The 19,496-nt window shown below is 36.5% G+C and overlaps 2 protein-coding genes across 3 annotated transcripts; both read left to right on the plus strand.

Moving 5' to 3' along the window:
- Positions 1-4: 4 nt before the first annotated feature.
- On the plus strand, positions 5-2,793 carry LOC149482589 (putative ATP-dependent RNA helicase DDX10). The gene is made up of 3 exons (XM_089703381.1): positions 5-213; positions 349-2,477; positions 2,619-2,793. The coding sequence occupies exons 1-3, from the start codon at positions 85-87 to the stop codon at positions 2,770-2,772; spliced, it is 2,412 nt and encodes an 803-aa protein (XP_089559507.1). The 5' UTR covers positions 5-84; the 3' UTR covers positions 2,773-2,793.
- A 932-nt stretch (positions 2,794-3,725) lies between these two features.
- Positions 3,726-18,464, plus strand: fmt (phosphatase 6 regulatory subunit 1-like protein fmt). 2 transcript variants are annotated; one of them, XM_089703382.1, is made up of 16 exons: positions 3,726-3,922; positions 4,105-4,184; positions 4,266-4,539; positions 4,729-4,893; positions 5,519-5,714; positions 6,258-6,366; positions 6,742-6,885; positions 7,116-7,372; positions 7,719-7,846; positions 8,045-8,109; positions 8,926-9,091; positions 9,808-9,834; positions 9,943-9,998; positions 10,162-10,211; positions 12,454-12,732; positions 13,296-18,464. In XM_089703382.1, the coding sequence occupies exons 1-16, from the start codon at positions 3,863-3,865 to the stop codon at positions 13,955-13,957; spliced, it is 2,718 nt and encodes a 905-aa protein (XP_089559508.1). In that variant the 5' UTR covers positions 3,726-3,862; the 3' UTR covers positions 13,958-18,464. The 2 variants fall into 2 exon arrangements, with proteins under 2 accessions (XP_089559508.1, XP_089559509.1); XM_089703383.1 differs by having other exon boundaries at positions 12,496-12,732.
- Positions 18,465-19,496: the final 1,032 nt, after the last annotated feature.

A 19,496-nucleotide genomic window follows, 5' to 3' on the forward strand; every position in this document is an offset into this window, starting at 1 on the left:
CAGTTGCTAATCGACATGTGGGTTCGTACTTCGTAAATGTGTTCTTTGATTTTATTTTTTATGGAAAATATATTTAGATAAAACATGAAGAAAGAAAGTAATAATGATAAACAGAAAGGGAAAAAAGCAAAGCATAAGCTATTTAAGCCCAGGAAAAAACGGAGCGTCGAAGAAGATGCAGCTATACAATATTTACAGAGTCAATATGATAAAGTATGTAAAGCAAAGTATATAAATCGTTTTTTTTTACAAATTTAGGATATTGTTATAATAGTTTCAGTCAAATATAACTATTTATTTACGACTTTATTCTATACTATACTATATAATTACATTCTTATTTTACAGATAGTACCAGAAGAAATTAAAACTTTCAAAGACTTTCCATTATCCCAAAAAACTCTGAAAGGGCTTAAAGAAAACAATTTTAATATACCCACTGATATTCAAAGACAAGCAATCGGGTATGCTTTGCAAGGGAAAGACATTTTGGGAGCTGCAAAAACTGGTTCCGGAAAAACATTAGCGTTTTTAATCCCAATATTAGAATCACTGTTCTGTAAAAAGTGGACACGACTTGATGGTGTTGGAGCTCTCGTCATATCACCTACAAGAGAGTTAGCATATCAAATTTATGAAACTTTAAGAAAAATTGGACACAACCATGACTTCTCCGCTGGTTTGATAATTGGAGGGCAAAATCTAAAATTTGAACGTAAGAGGATGGATCAAATTAATATTCTTATATGCACACCCGGTCGCTTGTTACAGCATATGGATGAAAATCCTCTATTTGACTGTAGCAGTCTTCAAATACTTGTTTTGGACGAAGCTGATAGATGTTTGGACATGGGTTTTGAGACAACTATGAATGCCATCATTGAAAATTTACCACCAAAAAGGCAAACATTATTGTTTTCAGCTACTCAAACAAAGTCTGTGAAGGATTTGGCCAGGCTCAGTCTATCCTTCCCCACTTATGTTGCACCACATGAGCAGGCAGAGACTGTGACTCCAGAATCATTGCAACAGAGTTACATTGTGTGTGAGATTGATGAAAAAGTGGGCATATTGTGGTCTTTTATTAAGAATCATTTAAAACAAAAAGTTCTTGTTTTTATGGCAACATGCAAGCAAGTCAAATATGTGTATGAGCTATTCTGTAAATTAAGACCAGGTGTGAGCTTATTGGCTCTATATGGCACTCTTCACCAAGAGAAACGGGAAAGGATTTACCAAGAGTTCTGTAGGAAATCAAATGTTGTATTATTTGCAACAGATTTAGCTTCTAGAGGTTTAGATTTCCCCCGCGTCAATTGGGTCATACAATATGACTGCCCAGAAAATGTTGAGACATACATACACAGAGCAGGAAGAACAGCAAGAGGGGTGTTAGGTAAAGGAGAAGGATTGTTAATGTTGTTGCCAAATGAAGAAAAAATCATTGAAGATTTAGGTAAAAGCAAAATTCCTATTAACAAAATATCAGTAGATCCATCAAAAGTTATGTCTCCACAACGCAAAATAGAAGCTCTTCTTTCAGACAACACAGAACTTAAACAATCAGCTCAGAGGGCGTTCGTAAGTTATTTAAAGTCTGTGTTCCTAATGAAAAACAAAGATATTTTTAATGTACAACATTTAGATACAGATGCCTATGCCAAGTCACTTGGCTTAATCGTTCCACCAAGAATTAGATTTTTACAAAAGTTAGAAAGAGATAAGGCCATGCTTAAAGCAAAGGAAAAAGCAGAGAAAGAAAATGCTATTGAGAAATTACAAACAAGAGCCTCTGATTCTGGTTCTGATGAAAGTGACTCAGAGGAAGTTATAAAAGCTGAAGTAATTAAACTTAAAAGTAAAAAGAAAGATATTCCTACTTTTGATTTCCACAATGATGCTGATAGTGATGAAGATGACTTCCTTCAAGTTAAGAAAAATAATGTAGAAGTAGAACCAGCTGCCGTTGAAGAAATACAGTCATCAAAAAAGAAAAAGCCACTCACAAAAGCAGCAGTAGCTAAGAAAATACTTAAAAAGAAAATTAAGGTTAATACAACAATAAAGTTCACTGAAGATGGGGAAGCTATAGAAGATGAAAAGAAAGATGTTAAGTCAGAGCTGGCCAAACAATTTGTGAATGAAAATGTTGGTGGTATAGATATTGAGAAAGCTAAAGAAGTGCTCAAGGAGGAAGATAAATATGATAAACAGAGGTTTAGAGAAAAAGTGAAGGCTAAGCACAAAGAGCAAAAACGAAAACTGAAGAATAAGAAGAAAGAGGAAGAAGGTGAGAAAGATGACTTTGGCAGTCAGTCAGATTCTGAAGGACCAGATCTTTCATGGCTACCGGATCCTGATAAGGTCTATGACAAGAAAAATGATAGTGGTGATGAAGATAGTGCTGATGACAGGGATATTTCACAATCTGATGCTCAGTCAATGTCCAGTGATGAAGATGAACAAAAATACCACAGGTAGGTTTAGTTTGATGAGTGAGTTACTCCAATAAAAATGCTTTAAGTGTTGAAAATTTTGTAAAATGTTTTCTAAATGGTGAGAATATCAATATTGTGTTTTTGATACAAATAGTAACGTGTTATTTCCATTGTTTTCAGGCCAACAAAACGTAAATTAATTGACAGTAAAGGGATTCCTCAAGAAAGTGTAACACCACGGAAGATCAAGAAAATTGAAGACATTTCTGCTACATTATCAGTCAATGAGGCAGAAGCTCTTGCAATGCAGTTACTTCAATCAAAACGAAAATAATAAATTATTCTGTTACCATTATTTTCTTTTTTTATTTACCTACAAAATATATTATACAGATTCAAAATTTAAGAACGATATATAATTTGAATTTTTTATTAAAACGAAATAAAAAATTGCGTATAGCACCTATTCTACAACGACAAAAACGTCTTGCAATAAAAATTTATGTCTGATGGATCTATGTAAAGGCAAGAGATTAAAAATTAAGTAATTTTTAACGTGTACACTACGTTAAAAAATGACTTTAAAGTAAGGATATTTTCCTGTGCACATAAGATGCGCACTAATAAACGCAACCACTGCCGCTGCAGACAGCCCGGACTCTAAAGCCTAAGGTCGCGTTTCCATCTGCAAGAAAACTTCCGCAAGAAATGTCCGACAGTCTGTCTGACAGCAGTTTGCAAGTCCAAGGCCGCGTTTCTACCTGCAAGTAGACTTGCAAGCTGCTGTCAGACAGACTGTCGGACATTTCTTGCAGATGGAAACGCGGCCTAACGGATAGAGCAAGAGAGACAGTATCACAGAACACTAGTACTCCTAGACAGTATATAGTGCAGTATATCAAAAAACCACCTGTTCTAAAATCATCTCTCGAGGACGTTGCTACCTCCTATACTATTATTGCTTGGAATTTGATGTTTGATGATGATCACTTGGCCGGTTTTTTAATAGGCAGAACAGTAAATGTGGACTGTCCAACAAAAAATGTGCGAATTTGAATAAGTGGTTCTTTGTATGCTGTGTTTGTATGAGATCGTTCAGCTTAATATTTTATGTGCTTAGTGCATATAACAAGAAAGAAAGAGAATAAAATGTTGTAGCCACTAAGTTATTTTTTTTTTATAATTATTTATCTTTTATTTGAGAATTTATTTAGTTTACAAAAAATATTTCCTACTGGTAGTACCTGGTTAACATGTCACTCACTGTCTTTGAGCTCTTTCATTGTTTTTGGTACTTTCTGTCTTGACTCTTGTCAGAAAACGGATCGTTGCACTTTTTTATCACAAAAGCGCTGAAATCTTTTAAAAAATTAAGTGTTTATATGGATTTAGCATAGTTTACCAAATTGTACTTAATTGTAAAAATGTTCTGGAGTGCGAATTATGTGGGAATGAGGGAGTTGAATTTCCTTTTAAAAGAGGAGGTTGGTGTTTTTGTTGTTTGCCTTGGTGGTTAGGTGCAGACGTCTCGGAATTCAATAATACCTCATGATTTACACATATATTGCTAACGGTTTCGTAATAATTACACGAACAATTTATTTTACTACAACATTACGTGCAAAGAAGGCAGTATACATTCTGATTAACGGTAATTTTCTTGCAGAACGTAACGTTGACACAAATCTTGGAGGCGGATGATATCCTGCAGGAGTGTAAGGCGGACAACAAGGCTCTAATACAGTTGTAAATATCAAACATATGATATACTTGTTTATCGTTAAGCAAACAAATCCAGTTTACTGTCACGAAATATTGTTATTTCAGTCTCACAAGATCAGAAAATTTGGCGGAGCTTATAACGCTTATAACAGAAGAGCCACCTAAGGATGTGGAGCTGACGTCACAGTACCGGCACGCCAACATAGCCTGTGAGGTGTTAACAAGCCAATTGTCAACACTCAGCCACAGACTGTGCATGGACCCAGTGCAAATGAACAGACTCTGTGACTTTGTGAACAGGGAGCCACCTCTCAATCCTCTGTTGGCTTCATATTTCAGTAGAACTGTTGAAATGTTGCTTAAAAGGAGTCCAAAACAGGTTAGATGATTTCCAGATGTTACAAGTTATACTGATAAATAAAACAGATTATTCGACAATTAGTTCTGGTGGTATAATCATTTCAGTTTTTGAATCAATATTGAGTTACCAAGTTAAGTAGAGTTTGCAAAATTTAATGAAAAATTGTATTTAATAAAATATTCTAAGTAAATTATTTATTTTTCGCAGGACTGTTATCTACATCACATAGTGTGTTTTAGAGCATTAGATTTCTTTAAAGCTCGAAAGGATTTCTTGCCCAATCTCCTGAGGCATATCTCCACATCAGCTATAGCCGACACATTCAAGTATTTCATTGGCCTTTCAGATCCATTTGACAAAATAATTATGGAGGTAAGTATTATATTTGTCTAGACAAAATTAAAAAATGAACCATTTGTGTATGTTCATTTAATTAACTCTAATGACATGTGACTTTGTTTGCTTGAATTTTGGTTGGGAAAGTAACATAACAACGAAAATAATAAGGCAATTTCTCATAATTCTTATAGAAAATTGTTTGTTGGTACTTATCCTTTGTATTATAACCAAATTGTTATATTGTTTGCGTTATATTTGGTTATTATTTATTTTGGTTATATTTTTGTTACAAACTTTAAAAACAAAGGGATGAACCAAAAAAACGATGCTAGAGAACTTAATTTGCCAACCCTATAGGCTATAATATATAAGTGCCCATCGCCATCTTCAGATCTATTCTCTATTTGCTTGGGTTTTACCAAATGTATTTAATATTGTTTTTCAATAAAGATAAATATTGGAACGAAGTTCCTTATCTCGTGTTGTGAAAGGGGGCTAGATGGAAAAAATTCTTACGCAAAGTTGTCACAACACTTTTTGCTAGAGTTGTAAGCCGTGCGGCGTGCGCGTGGTTCTCTGTCTGTCTCTCTCTCACTTTACACTTTGTTCTATCCGGATGTCCCTTGACATTGTCCAAGTTTTTATTTAATACTTTTAGTGGCTTGACGAACATCAATTCCTGGAGAAGATGATACAAATAGTGTGTTGTAATTATGAGCCGGAAGAGATCCAACCAGCACCGGTGCCTGTCACGTCGGAGACACAGAGCGATGTGGAGAAAGGGCTCAACGAGCAGAGCGAGAAGGTGGCGACCAATCACAACCATGTCGACACTAGTAGCGAATCTGATAATAGTATGTATAGCCTTTATTCATGACTAGCTGTTCCCCGCGGTTTCACCCGCATTACTCCGCTCCTGTTGGTCTTAGCATGATGATATATAGTCTTCCTCGATAAATGGGCTATCTAACACCGAAAGAATTTTTCAAATTGGACCAGTAGTTTCTGAGATAAGCGTGTTCAAACAAAGAAACAAACAAACTCTTCAGCTTTATAATATTAGTATAGATTCCTTGTTATGTTTTAGTTATTCCAGTGTGATGTTGTGCTAGCTAAAAGTTATTTCTTATTGGATAATTTTATTTTTGAGAATGTGTTGATTCTCGCCAATCTGATTTTGGTTTGAATGATTGCTATTACATATACATTGTTGATTGACATACATATACAAAATAAAGTAATTGTCAGTTAATTCCAAAACTGTTGCTAGTTTTGGAATCGTTATCACTTCCAAAACCTATAGCAAGCATAGAAAAATGATGGACAATATAATAATAAAAATTTATTAAAGTGTGTAAAATGTTTAAATAGTCGCTCACATTTTGTCACGTCTCCAGGTATACAAGAAGAGCGTAAACTACGTTTGCGCGCGATAGCGTCCGCAAACGCCACGGCGCTGCTCTGCGATATGACCATGGCCATCGCCGCTCCAGATATAACACTTAGGTATTAGCTATTATTATTAATATCTCATGATTTTTAAACTCAAAATCAAACATTTATTAAAGTACACTCCTAAAAGCACCTATGAACATTGAGATAATATTACTACGTATGGAGGAGACACCACGAACAAAATCTGTGCGCCATTTTTTTGCTCTAAGTTTTAAAAATTATTATCTAGTCAGGTATTTGTGCAATATCGTTACACACACGAAGGCATATTTGATGCGTTTCACTTTAAAACAAATAAAAAATAGCAGTTACGCCATATGGCGTATGTTGAGCGGAACATAAGTGATGTAGGCGGTGTCGTCTCCATATGTATATCTCAACACCTGAATTGTTATAACGTTGTACCATTGAGCACCGTCGTTGCAGTGAAACGGAGTACGGTCTGACGTCACGGCTGCGCAGCGCGGCGCTGGTGACGGCGCTGCTGCAGGGCGCCTTCACGTGCGCGCCCGCCGCCCGCCGCCACGCGATCGTCAACGGCTGCCGGCTGCTGCTGGCGCTCACGCACAGGTACTGTTCCATTGTATTACATGTTTTAGAATTATAACATTCGAGTGCTTTATAAATAAATTTTAAAAATATACATTTTTAAAGAATAGAAAAAAAGAACCGAGTTCAAGTTGACATTTTAAGCCCAGTGTATATCGACTGCGGCTTCTGAATTTTCTATTACCGATATTAACATTACTCTTATATATGCCATAAAAACAGTCACGAATAAAAAACACTGATGTCCGCAGGCTGAGCGCGATGTCCGTGGACGAGGGGCGGGAAGTGGAGCTGGCGGTGGCGCCGCACCTGCCGCTGCTGCACCAGACTCTGCTGCGCGAGGTGCCCGCTGCGGGGGTCGCGGGGGCTGCGGGGGTTGCGGGGGCTGCAGGGGCTGCGGGGGTCGCGGGGGGGCCGGTGGGCGCGGCGCGCGTGCACGTGGCTGCGCTTATCGCGCGGCTCGTAGTCTCCGACGTGGAGGACGTGCACAACGCTATATTGAGCCTCGGTGAGGATATTGTATATGTTTATGTGTGTATAAGCAGTCGAACGAAACGAAGATCAAATTCATATTGAAATAATACAATATAAATAAACGACATCGTCGTCATTCTGCGATGTCCTATTGTTTGAACAGTTAGTTAACCGTACAACTAAGGGCCGATTTTTCAATGCTTGGATAAAATTTATTAGTTGATTAATGTATAAAACTACCATTTTAAAAACGTATTCTAATTGCACGTATTTGACAGTTTACGTGACATTTTAATATTATCGTGTATACTTTATTGGACGGATAAGTTTTATCCAAGCATTGAAAAATCGGCCCTAACATTAATAAATCGTGTAATCAGGCACGGTGGGCGTGTTGCTGGACATGTTCTTCACGCACACACACAACAACTTCCTGCACGCGCAAGTGTGCGAGCTGCTGCACAACATAGAGGTCAACGAGACACATTCGCAACCCTATTATAAACAGGTCAATAACTTTTTTATTTTATTATTTTCAAGCATAGCTTTCCTGCGGCAGTCCTCGAGTGCCACACGTATTAAATTATTATTTTTTTATGAATGGTCCACTTAACTTAAAATAATTGCATCCAGAGCACTGTTCGGCTAGCGCTGACAAATGTGGTTATTTGACCTGTGATAAAATTTTTATAATTTTTTTTTTCAGATATTAGATGAGTACGATTTGCCGACACGTCTAATGGACGTTTTTGAAGCTAATGAAGACAAGAAGTAAGGGTTACAATATTATGTTTATTTTTATATAATACGGCAAAGCTTGTATTAATATTAATTTTAATAATTATATTCGAGTCGGATGTCAGCTGTCAAACCTTTTTTTCCATATTTATTCATAAATTAGGACGTGTTGTTTGGTATTAGAGTGCAAAAATGATAGCAGACGAAATAATATCAGCAATGGAGGCATTTCATACCATCGGTAAGTCTTAATTTTATTTATTTTACATATATTTTATGTTATAACTTCGCTTGTCGTAATTTGTCAAAATTGTATACAAATATCTAGTCAAAATGAACCTTAATCCATAAGAAATTAGTGCTATTATAGATTAAAAAGCAAACAAGACTTTCTGGAATATTATTGCAATAAACAAACGAATGTCGGTTTAGTGATGCTTGTGGCGCATATCGACAGTATTGATACTTTAGAAAAGACAAACATTATAAATATTAAATTTTATTTTTCCTTAGCTTTCATTTGTCCAATTTATTTATATATTTCCCAAAGAGGCTAATTTAGTCTGGATGCCGAACAGCACTAAGCAGTCTAACAAAGGCCAACGATACATCAAACGAGCGAGCGAGTCGAGCTGCATGCATTTTTGTGAATGTGTGATTGTGTTTCAAAGTGTGAGTTACCCTCCCCGCACCAAAATCGGCAGAAAGTTTAGTTAGAACATTTGCCAGCGTGCTCCATCCATTACTTAATGATCTAAGTTATCACGTACGGAAATCACGTTGTTATGAATCGAGTCCTCGAGCGGTTCGGTTAAATTGATGTATAATGCGTGTTTTGTTTGGCGTCAGGGTGCGGCCGCGGGCGGCGCTGATGGGGCACGTGATGGCCATGTGCCACTCGCTGCAGTGGGGCGTGTGCGGCGCGCTGCAGGCTTGGCGCGAACGCGCGCAGCGCTGGGCGCTCTTCGTGGCGCAGCGCCTGCACCCGCTGCGCGTGCGGCACGACACTCCGCTCGTAAGTGTGCGCGCTGCAGGACCGGCGTGTGCGGCGCACTGCAGGACGAGTACGCAACCGTGCAGTACGCGCGAGTACGCAACCGTGCAGTACGCCCGAGTACGCAACCGTGTAGTACGCACGAGTACGCAACCGTGCAGTACGCGTGAGTACGCAACCGTGCAGTACGCGTCAGTACGCAACCGTGCAGTACGCGCGAGTACGCAACCGTGCAGTACGCCCGAGTACGCAACCGTGCAGTACGCGCGAGTACGCAACCGTGCAGTACGCGCGAGTTCGCAACCGTGCAGTACGCCCGAGTACGCAACCGTGTAGTACGCGCGAGTACGCAACCGTGTAGTACGCACGAGTACGCAACCGTGTAGTACGCGCGAGTACGCAACCGTGTAGTACGCACGAGTACGCAACCGTGTAGTACGCGCGAGTACGCAACCGTGTAGTACGCGCGAGTACGCAACCGTGTAGTACGCACGAGTACGCAACCGTGCAGTATGCGTGAGTACGCAACCGTGCAGTACGCGTGAGTACGCAACCGTGCAGTACGCGCGAGTACGCAACCGTGCAGTACGCGCGAGTACACAACCGTGCAGTACGTGATACGTGCACTATGTATATACTATATTATGGCACTTTTAACTTGCTCGGAGCATCTTATTATAGAGAAAAGTTGTGTGTTGCGGTGAGAAAAGTTATTTACGTTTATTTTTCTGTTACAGGGTGGAGAAATCCCGTGGGATCTTCAGGTAAAAATATACTGACGAATGCGAATAACGCGAATGACGAAAAAAGTGCGAGCGAAAATTTTACGAAATTTTGTCAAATCGGTTAATTGTTTCTTATGTATGTTGCAGGTGAAGCCGAACAAAGAGAACTTCGTACAGTTGGGTACTGAGCAATTTGAGGAAGAGTGAGTGTTTATTTTTTATGTGAAATCGAGCTTTTTAAATAAATTCCATTTTCCGAAGAGTTCTCACTCGAACCGGACCCTTACTCATTTTTTTTAATTTTTATAAAATATTTAAATAAATTACTTTATAAGGACTATTGGTTACATAGAAGTAATATTTCAGTTACTGGAATGTCGACAGGGACCAGGAAATCATCGATAAAATCGCTAAATGTAAGTTTAAAATATTAAAATAATTGTTACTAAGAATATCGATAAAAAACTAGGTTTTATTCATCATATTAATAATATAGTTACGAAATCTCTAAAACTTCTTGGATTTATATGGAGGAATTGCAAAATGTTTAAAAGTGTTTTACCCTTAAAAATTGTATACTGTTCATTAGTAAGATCTCTCTTGGAATATTGTTCACCAGTCTGGAATCCATCTTATCGATGTCATATAAAGAGACTTGAGTCTGTCCAGAAAAAATTTCTTTATCTCCTTACTGTTCATCAACAAAAACTTAAATCTTTAAAATCATACGACCTCAGATTAAACTTTTTTAAAATGGAAAGTCTTAAACATCGGAGATGGATGGCAGATCAAATGTTGTTATACAAAATTGTTACTAATTCGTACATTTGTCCTAATCTTCTATCAAAAATTAATATAGCTGTTCCGAGGAGATACTCTAGGAAAACCAATGTATTTTTTGTCAAAAGATATAGAACCAATTTAGGCTTCAACAGTGTCATTGCTAGAGTTTGTCGGGAACATAATAGATTATTCAATAGTACAAAAGTTGACATCAACTTCCTTAGTTTGTTTGCATATAAAAACGTTTTACATAAATATTATACTGATAAGAATAATGTTTTCTGATTAGAATTTACACTACGATTAGAAGCTATAATTTGATACAATTCAACTCAAAAACGCATGTTGTATTTGCCTGTAATTGGATCTACATCTTGCTATGCATGCCAATTATGTCACATACTCAAAATATATTATAAATATAAGATGTACATCTGTTGGCAAATCAAATAAATAAAATAAATAAATAAATAAATATACGTATACGTACAGGAAAATTCAGCCAATAAAATGAATTCGAATTTGTACCAGATTTTATTGCACATGTTATATTCCATACGAGTTACATATAGGCCGATTAACAAGAGCTGGAACGTCAACACATTTGCACATTGCACATGTGTAGTGTCTGTGAAGACGCGCGTGGCGTGACGTCATTCTGCATACGCATCATGAAAAGTCTGCCCGTCTCTCTCGCGCAGACTAGCTTATGAGCGTGAAGGGGACAATTATTGTTTTAATATTATAAATAAAATATAAATACAGGGTGATGTAATTTAAACAAAGACGTTATACTACTAACTATATTCGACGAGATATTTCGCGGCAAGCGGGGTAGTAAAAGGTGGGAACAGCATAGAGCATATTGCACGCTCCCTTGCACTTTCGGGCCTTATGGGCAGCCATAGACCCCACAAACTTGGTTTTAGCTTCAAACTGACCCCCCCTACATATCAAAAAAATAAAATTGCGTCCTCTAAAAAACGAAAAGTTAGGCCTAAAAAATGTAACATTTCAATGGACTATACGTGCTAGGATTTAGCTTGTTAAGTCTTGTTTCTTGGGAGTGAGCGCACGTGTTATTTGTATTGTTTTTATCGTTATTTTGAATATGACATGAAATTTAATTATTATTTGATAATTGAATGATTATTTATACTTTTATCCAATTGATTATTATTAAAATATGTAAATAATTAAGTTCGTCAATTGATTTACTTTTAAATTATAATTTTACAGAAAAATTATGAGAGCTATCATAATTAGATTTGTATATATTTATTTACAACGCACCCATTTTACAAATTCAAGTCTACACTTAAACTAGAGTCGCATTTTGAATCAAAATCATTTATTTTGAACATAGTACTGTATAGTGAACTTGCATAAGTGTGAGTAATGTGAACGCGCCAGGTTACGTTAATCGGCCTATACGAGTATACTGTATAACACATAATATATAATTTACTATTTTATATTTGGCTATATTGTATAATACATTTTTATATTCGCTTTAAAAAGTGTATCCCCTTTGTAAGTTAAGTGTATCAAATTTCATCTAAATCGGATATTTATTTTGCCTCTATTATTAACACAAGTGTAAAAAGTCTGCCTAAAATCTGAATAAATGGAAACCGGAGGAACCGCCGTATAAAAATATTTATTTTTCTTAGTAATAATTATCAATCAGCTATCAGCATCGTTCGCAAATCGTTGTTGAAAACTTATTGAATTGTACAAAAATAACATATTATATATACCTATCTGAATTATGGATTCTAATGTCTTAAATATCTTATACAATCGATAAACTATTACGGTCGGTTCCCATCGAGCTTTTAGTCAGACTCGACGCTTTTAGTAATACGAGAGTAGTGTGTTCGCAAATGTTCGAAAATTCGCGCGGTTGGGACGAAGGCGCAGGAGCGGGGACGGAGGGCGCGGGCGGGGACGCGGCCGGGGACGCGGCCGGGGACGAGGGCCTCGCGGGCGGAGACCTCGCGGCCGAGGAGATCTTCGCCGGCCTAGCGGGCTCGGGCCTCGGGGACGAGGGACTCGGGGACTCGGGCCTCGCGGACGAGGGCTGGGCGCACTTCTCGGACGTGTGCCCGCCGCCCGTCGACCCCTTCGCGCCGCCCAGCACGTGGCCCAACGGTGAGCTGTTTCATATACTACATAATACACACAAAAACACGTTCACATTGATACATGTAGTGACGTAAACGGGCACAGATACATATACAAACAAGCTTTATTAGGATTATTAGGATATAATATTATATTTTGGATTTTTAGTGAAAACGTATTATTTAGGACTTTTTATAAATATACATAAATATTTTGTTAGCTATGTTCTGATAGATCAGAAGTTATATCTTTTGCGCTCAGATTCAGCAGGTTTTTTTTCTTCACGCAAACGTAGCAGTCATTTTACAGAACTGTAAACTGTAAAACAGTCGCCAATTTCGTTTGTTTATAGTGTGATTTTTTTGTTACATAGTTATTTTTAGGTAATCTATAAATAAATAAAGTCTTATTGTTGAAATAGTACATACATTTGAATTCAATAAAGCACCATATTCCCGAACTAGTTTTAACCGTGACTCAGGAGCAAAGTACATAACTAAATCTTGCGTATGTGAGAAGAATTAATGTTAAAATAAATAAAAAATGCGATAATTCATTATAACTACAGTTAATATTTCAATGCATTTCAGACGACCCAGAGGTGAACGATCTTTCCCAAAAGATGGAGAACATGAACGCGAAGTTCGGTGAGATGGTCTCTCTGACCAACAACCTGCTGTCCGCCATGAGCTGCATGGCGCCGCAAGACATCGCCACCATCGTCAACGATAACGCTATCGATAACATCGCCATACCCCTGATACAACCGGAAAAACCGGGACTCGATGCCGACAACACTAGCGCGCCTAGTGATGTTACTAACGTTGACGTTACAGTCGGTAAAACAGATGTTATCACCGATACTAAAAGTGAAGAAAAGAGCAATGATATTTGCGTAACGAAAGAAACACCGAACCCTATTGCTGATGTGAATAGAGTTCAAAATGAAGTCGACATCTCGCCGTCCGCTAGTGCATCAAGCGACACTCCCAACACCGTCCACGATAACGTTCACGAAACCAAATCGAGTGATAACGATAGCCAATGCGATGTCGATACCAGTGCCGGCAACGATACCAGTAATAACGATGGCAACGATACCAGCAATAACGATGGCAACGATACCAGCAATAACGATGGCTACGATACCAGCAATAACGATGGCAACGATACCAGCAATAACGATAGCAGTAATAACGATACCAGCACCGGCAACGATACGAGTTGCGACGACAGTTCGGCCGAGAGATGATTTACTCACACCCACTTAGTCCCACATTCCTATTGTCACTTCGAAATGTGGACCGGTAGTGTGCGTTAAACAAACGATTTGATTGCAAATAACATCGAAAAATAATCTAATTTGACATTAAAGAAAATCAATTTATGATCATTGTGAGAATAAAAGTGCATAATTAAAATTACGAAATTTATTTTACACTTAGATTCACAATATTCATGTTTCAGTTTCAACTGAGAACTTGTTTGAGAATTAATTTATTTTACGAGACATTGAAAACATTCAAATTACTAAACTTATATCTATTGATAAAGAGGAAGGAGTTTTGCTAGATAGTCATTTCTTGGGAATAAGTATACTTAATTCATTTTAAAGTTTAAAATTTTATGATGGAACTTTTTATGTGTATTATATGTTTTTTATATTATTGATATAAAGCAACTATTGATAAAAACATTAAAACTAAAAAAAAATATTAACAGACTGATTTAGCTATTTAGACTAGTGATATCACTTTCTTATTAAAACTATGTTAATCCTTATTTGACGTTCATTAGCTGAAATTTTGTCGTAAGTTTTTATTTTCTTATTATTTTACTATAAAGACCAAATCAAATCGTTTGTTTAAATACACACAACGATGTGGTGCTCACAGCCTGTAATTAATGTCGGCTTAGCTTATGCGAGAGTATTTAAATCCAAATCCTATATCTGTTTCGCTCTAACATAACCAAGTGTGGCGCTGTTAGAGCGAGACAGGAGATACCCCTTATATGTAAATATTTTATTCGTTTGACTGCATTATATGAAGTTTCGTATTAAAAAAGTATTGAGCGGTGATTGTAGACTTTGGAGAATCCATTCAAAGTGTTAAATACTCTAATAATAGAAGTGATAATACTTGCTCAACGCGATGGGCAAAGATCTAGTTTTTGGTGTTCGGTATTTCGTCGCAAATCGCTGCCGATTTTAATACGTTTGCGACTACGTGTGCAAATTTTGACTAAAAATATAATTTTATTTCAAAATAAGTATATAAATTAAGGCAATGTAAAAATTGATTCAATTTTACAATTTTTTGGTTTTCACTTAACGTAGTGCAATTTATAGAAATTAAAAGAAATCGTTAATTAAAATGTAGTGACGTCAATTTGAGGGTTGCCAACACGCGCGGCGACTGAGGGAATGAAATTAACGAAAAGTCTCACACGGACTTGCCTTATTCAATGGGCGCTTATTATAGTATAGTCACATCGTGTATATATGTACTTCATGTAAATGTGTCTAGTTAGTTGAAACTTCGAGTATCCATTCGTCACTTAGGTAAATAATCGTCTTTCCCGATAAACATTATTCTAAAGAGATCTGTAATAAAACTTATCTGTCCTGAACTCCATTTAAATGCTAGCATTTTACTCTTTATAATAAAAATAGAATGTACCTCTGCAATCAAACTGCGGCGCAAAAGTCGAACCGACAGTGCAAAGTTTTATACATTTTTGTGAAATATATTGGACCAGTATTTACATAGAGTCGTATTTTGTAAATAAATTAAGGACCTCAGTAGTGATCTACCGTTCGCGATCGTCGGTAGAGCGCCCGTTGCCTTGCTCCTTTATACAGTCTAAAGTAGCTTTTGTAAATCATTTTATTTATATTGACATGTGTTTTTGTATCCATTGAATTAAGGGGCTGACAAGACCAAATTGAAGTTATTTGAGCAGTTTTTTAAGAAAAGATATTTTTCTAACCCATGAAAAAAAAAATATGTTAATAAAAATAAATAATTAAAATATTCATCATATTTCGTAGACCGTGGACGGACTCGATACATAATTGGAAGAAATCGGCTCAATAGAAAATAATTGCAAAGATTGGTCTTAACATCATCATTAAACGATTCTATGTGTTTATTTTTTTTACGTACGGGTCTGCAATTTAAAACACGAAGTCAACATATTTATACCTGAACCTCCAACGAGTCATATTTCACATATGACCTACACTTTTACTTAAATCACATATTTTCTTATAATTTTCTTCTACGACCTGGCCCCACCCAGTAACAGTGATATTGCGCTCTCGTTTGCGCACACTGTCCAATTGTATGGGAGTAAACGAGAGCGCAATCACTGTTAAATTTGGTCTTGTCAGCCCCTTAACGTCGAATGTTGAATACACTCTGGATACAACGACCCATATTTTGCAGAAACTAAGAAGTATTATGAGAGATATTCTGAATTAAACGCTTTCATCGCGGTCACATTGAGGATATGTACCGTAAATCTAAAATCTGGCATTTTCGAGAAAAAAAGAAAAATTAACAGAGCCAATGAACTTTAGACCTAAACGGTGTCAGGTTTGGTAACCGACGCGCGATTTCTTGCGGTTACTTGCGGATATCGCGGACAGGGCGCTACGACGTGTTCAATTTGATATGGTTAGGTTAGGTATGTACATAAAGTAACGCGTAGCCTTAATATTGTACCTAATGTAGATGAATTGCTTAGCTTTTGACGGTTTATATCCTTTGTTTCCGTAACAATCATATCGAAACGTTATATCAGTCACATATCGGCGTGAAGCGGGATTTGTATACTGTTCGTGGAGTTTGTGCCACGTTCACTTCATCGATATACGTAAGAGTGGTGTTATAGAACTAAACATTGTATCGGAGGCGATCTTTCTTATCTTCCCCACCACAATTCCGTCCCCTGCTCATCTCTACTCAAGAAACTTATAATTTAGTTCACTCTGAGCTTTGGCAGGAAAGGGCTTCCATTTAAAAGCAATTTGCAACACAAGATCGTCGCTACAGAACGCGCAAAGATGCCTCTCACGGATCTGTATCGAGACAGTTTCGATTGTTATTTTTTAAGTGATTAAATACTGTTGCTTGTTATACTTGTAGTCAATTTGTTGTCTATCTGTTGATATTGGTGTTCAAACTGTTTGATTCGATGCAAGTTTATATAAATTTTGTTTACCCGTAAGGTTCGTAAATTTTATCCATGTTATGATGGGTCGTTAACCTGTTGTGAATGTTGAGCGAGAGATTGCTGTACTTTTGTATGCCATTGCGTGATATTTGTGTTCTCTTGGAAATAGTTTATAAACGTTCAAATTTACTTGGAATCACGGGAAAAGTGGCAGTTTTCTCTCGTGACATAATTTTTAGCGGCCTCAAATTAGTTCATGTACATCTGTGCCGGGATCCGACACGCATATTATATCGAACAATATATCATCTGTGTTATTTTATTATTAAAATGTAAACGTTAGCAACTTTAATTGTATTTGTATTTTTCAAATGAAATATATGTATGTAGTTTGTGATGACTTCAAAAATACTGTGTTAATTTTAATGTGTATACAATGTAACCTTTTTTAAATGTACCTATTTAGATCGATTGTGGTTGTTTACATTCAAGCATATTTGATGTATTTAAAATATTACCCTTTGGACTGGAGGTCAAAATCGTAAAAATAAATCACTTAAAATTGTATATTTTTGTGTACATTGTGATATTTGTTGTTCATGATTTCAGTTTTAGTAGTAATTGGAATATAAATTTTGAAGATTTATTAGGCAGGAGTGTGACCATTTGTGTGAACTGTGAATCGATTATTATTAGTTTTTACTTAAAACATATGATGAATTTCCTATACATATTGTGTATCATATCCCACACGAGGCTCAAGGCTGTGCATTTGTTGTATTATTCGACAAGGATAGGCATATTATATGAGAGCGAGACGGCATAAACGTGTTTCAAGTGCATTAAAACTTGGGCCTTTTTAAAAGCAATTGTGCAATGTTATTGTTAGCTTTGTGTTTGAGAGGTTCGTTTGCAAGTAGCGTAGTTGAGTAATGGAATGTGATTTGCGAATTTAGACGGGCGTCGCCGCGGCACAGTATGTGTTTCCTCGTTTTATGTGATATTTGTCGTGTACATTATACAGTCAACTGGAGAAATAATAACTTGGAGTAGTGCATATTTAATATGCAATTTATTACTAAAGTGAAGCTAACGTGAAGTTTGTGATATAATTAATATAATTAAAGTGCAGTCGTAAAATTTTTGTTACTGAAATATTTTTTTTCATTCTAACAAATAAAATATTTAATTGACAATTAATTGAAAACGATAGAAACAGTGACGCGAGCGACGCCCATCAAAGGGTGCTAATTTTAAGATTATTATATGAACGCTGTATGTATGTTTGTATATGTTCATAGAGTAGGTTTAATAGCTAATCAAATACCCCATCGCCACTACCGTTCCCAATTAATACAAAAAGTTTTTAAAATAACTATTTTGGAAAATGTAACCGATCAGCAAATGTGTTGTGTTGAAATAGCCAATAGAATGCCTTTAAACGTGATGTCGTCAATTTTGTTCAAATGTAACGGTATTTGATTGGTTGTTTGGGCACAAGGGCATCTATGATCTAACCACTTATTTAAATTGTAAGCAACGTAAAAAAGAAAGCAGCAAATATATATAATGATTGGAAAAACTATTGTTTTTTATTTAATATCCTAATAAGGCAAATCTATACACAATCTATACAAACAATAAAATCGTAGGAAAGTCAAAACTGTACACATTGAGATAATATTAATAGGAGACGACACCGCCTACATCACTTATGTTCCACTCAACATACGTCATGTGACGTATGTTGAGCGGTATTTTTTAATGGTTTTAAAGTGAAACGCATCAAACATGCCTTCGTGTGTGTTACGATATTGCACAAATAATACAAATAATACGGAAAAGTGCAAAGGAATAACTTTCATCGTTAAGTACCTAACTAAATAATAATTTTTAAAACTTAGTTAGAGCAAAAAAATGGCGCACAGATTTTGTTCGTGGTGTCTCCTCCATACGTAGTAATATTATCTCAATGACTGTACATTGAATATTTTTTTAAAGAATACTTATAGCGTGATCTACAACTACAATCGATATCGAAGTCAAATTCTTTGTATGTTACTTTGTATGTATGTCCGGGCTAAACTTAAAAAGTACTTCATGAATTTACTTCAAATTTTGGTATAAAGATGGCTTGAGACCTGAGAAAGGATAAAGGAAAAGCAGCTAGTAATTAATCTTTGCAATGGATGTAACAGCTGAACTGTTTTTAATGTGAGAAAGAAGCGCTTAGGGAAATAAATTATCACTACATAGTATAAAACAAAGTCGCTTTCCCTGTCCCTATGTCCCTATGTCCCTTTGTACGCTTAAATCTTTGAAACTACGCAACGGATTTTGATACGGTTTTTTTTAATAGATAGAGTGATTCAATAGAAAGGTTTATATGTATAATAACATCCATTAAATAGTGGAGAAGTACTGTTATTCTTGAGGTTTCTAATGTGAGGTCGTAAAAAATTACATTTTTTCCGCTTACATTGCAAACGCAGGCTGAACCCTACGAGTTTTATCAAAATAATGTACTAAGTATTATACACATTGAAAAGGTCCACAGAAAAGTCCGCGATGGTATATGTCTATCTCTTATGGATAACCCACAATAACTTTTT

This window comes from Colias philodice, chromosome 14, assembly GCF_061535455.1.
Source record: "Colias philodice isolate Cphi_HAF_F1 chromosome 14, ilColPhil1 Martin Lab GWU primary, whole genome shotgun sequence".
In the NCBI taxonomy this organism is placed as follows: domain Eukaryota; kingdom Metazoa; phylum Arthropoda; class Insecta; order Lepidoptera; family Pieridae; genus Colias; species Colias philodice.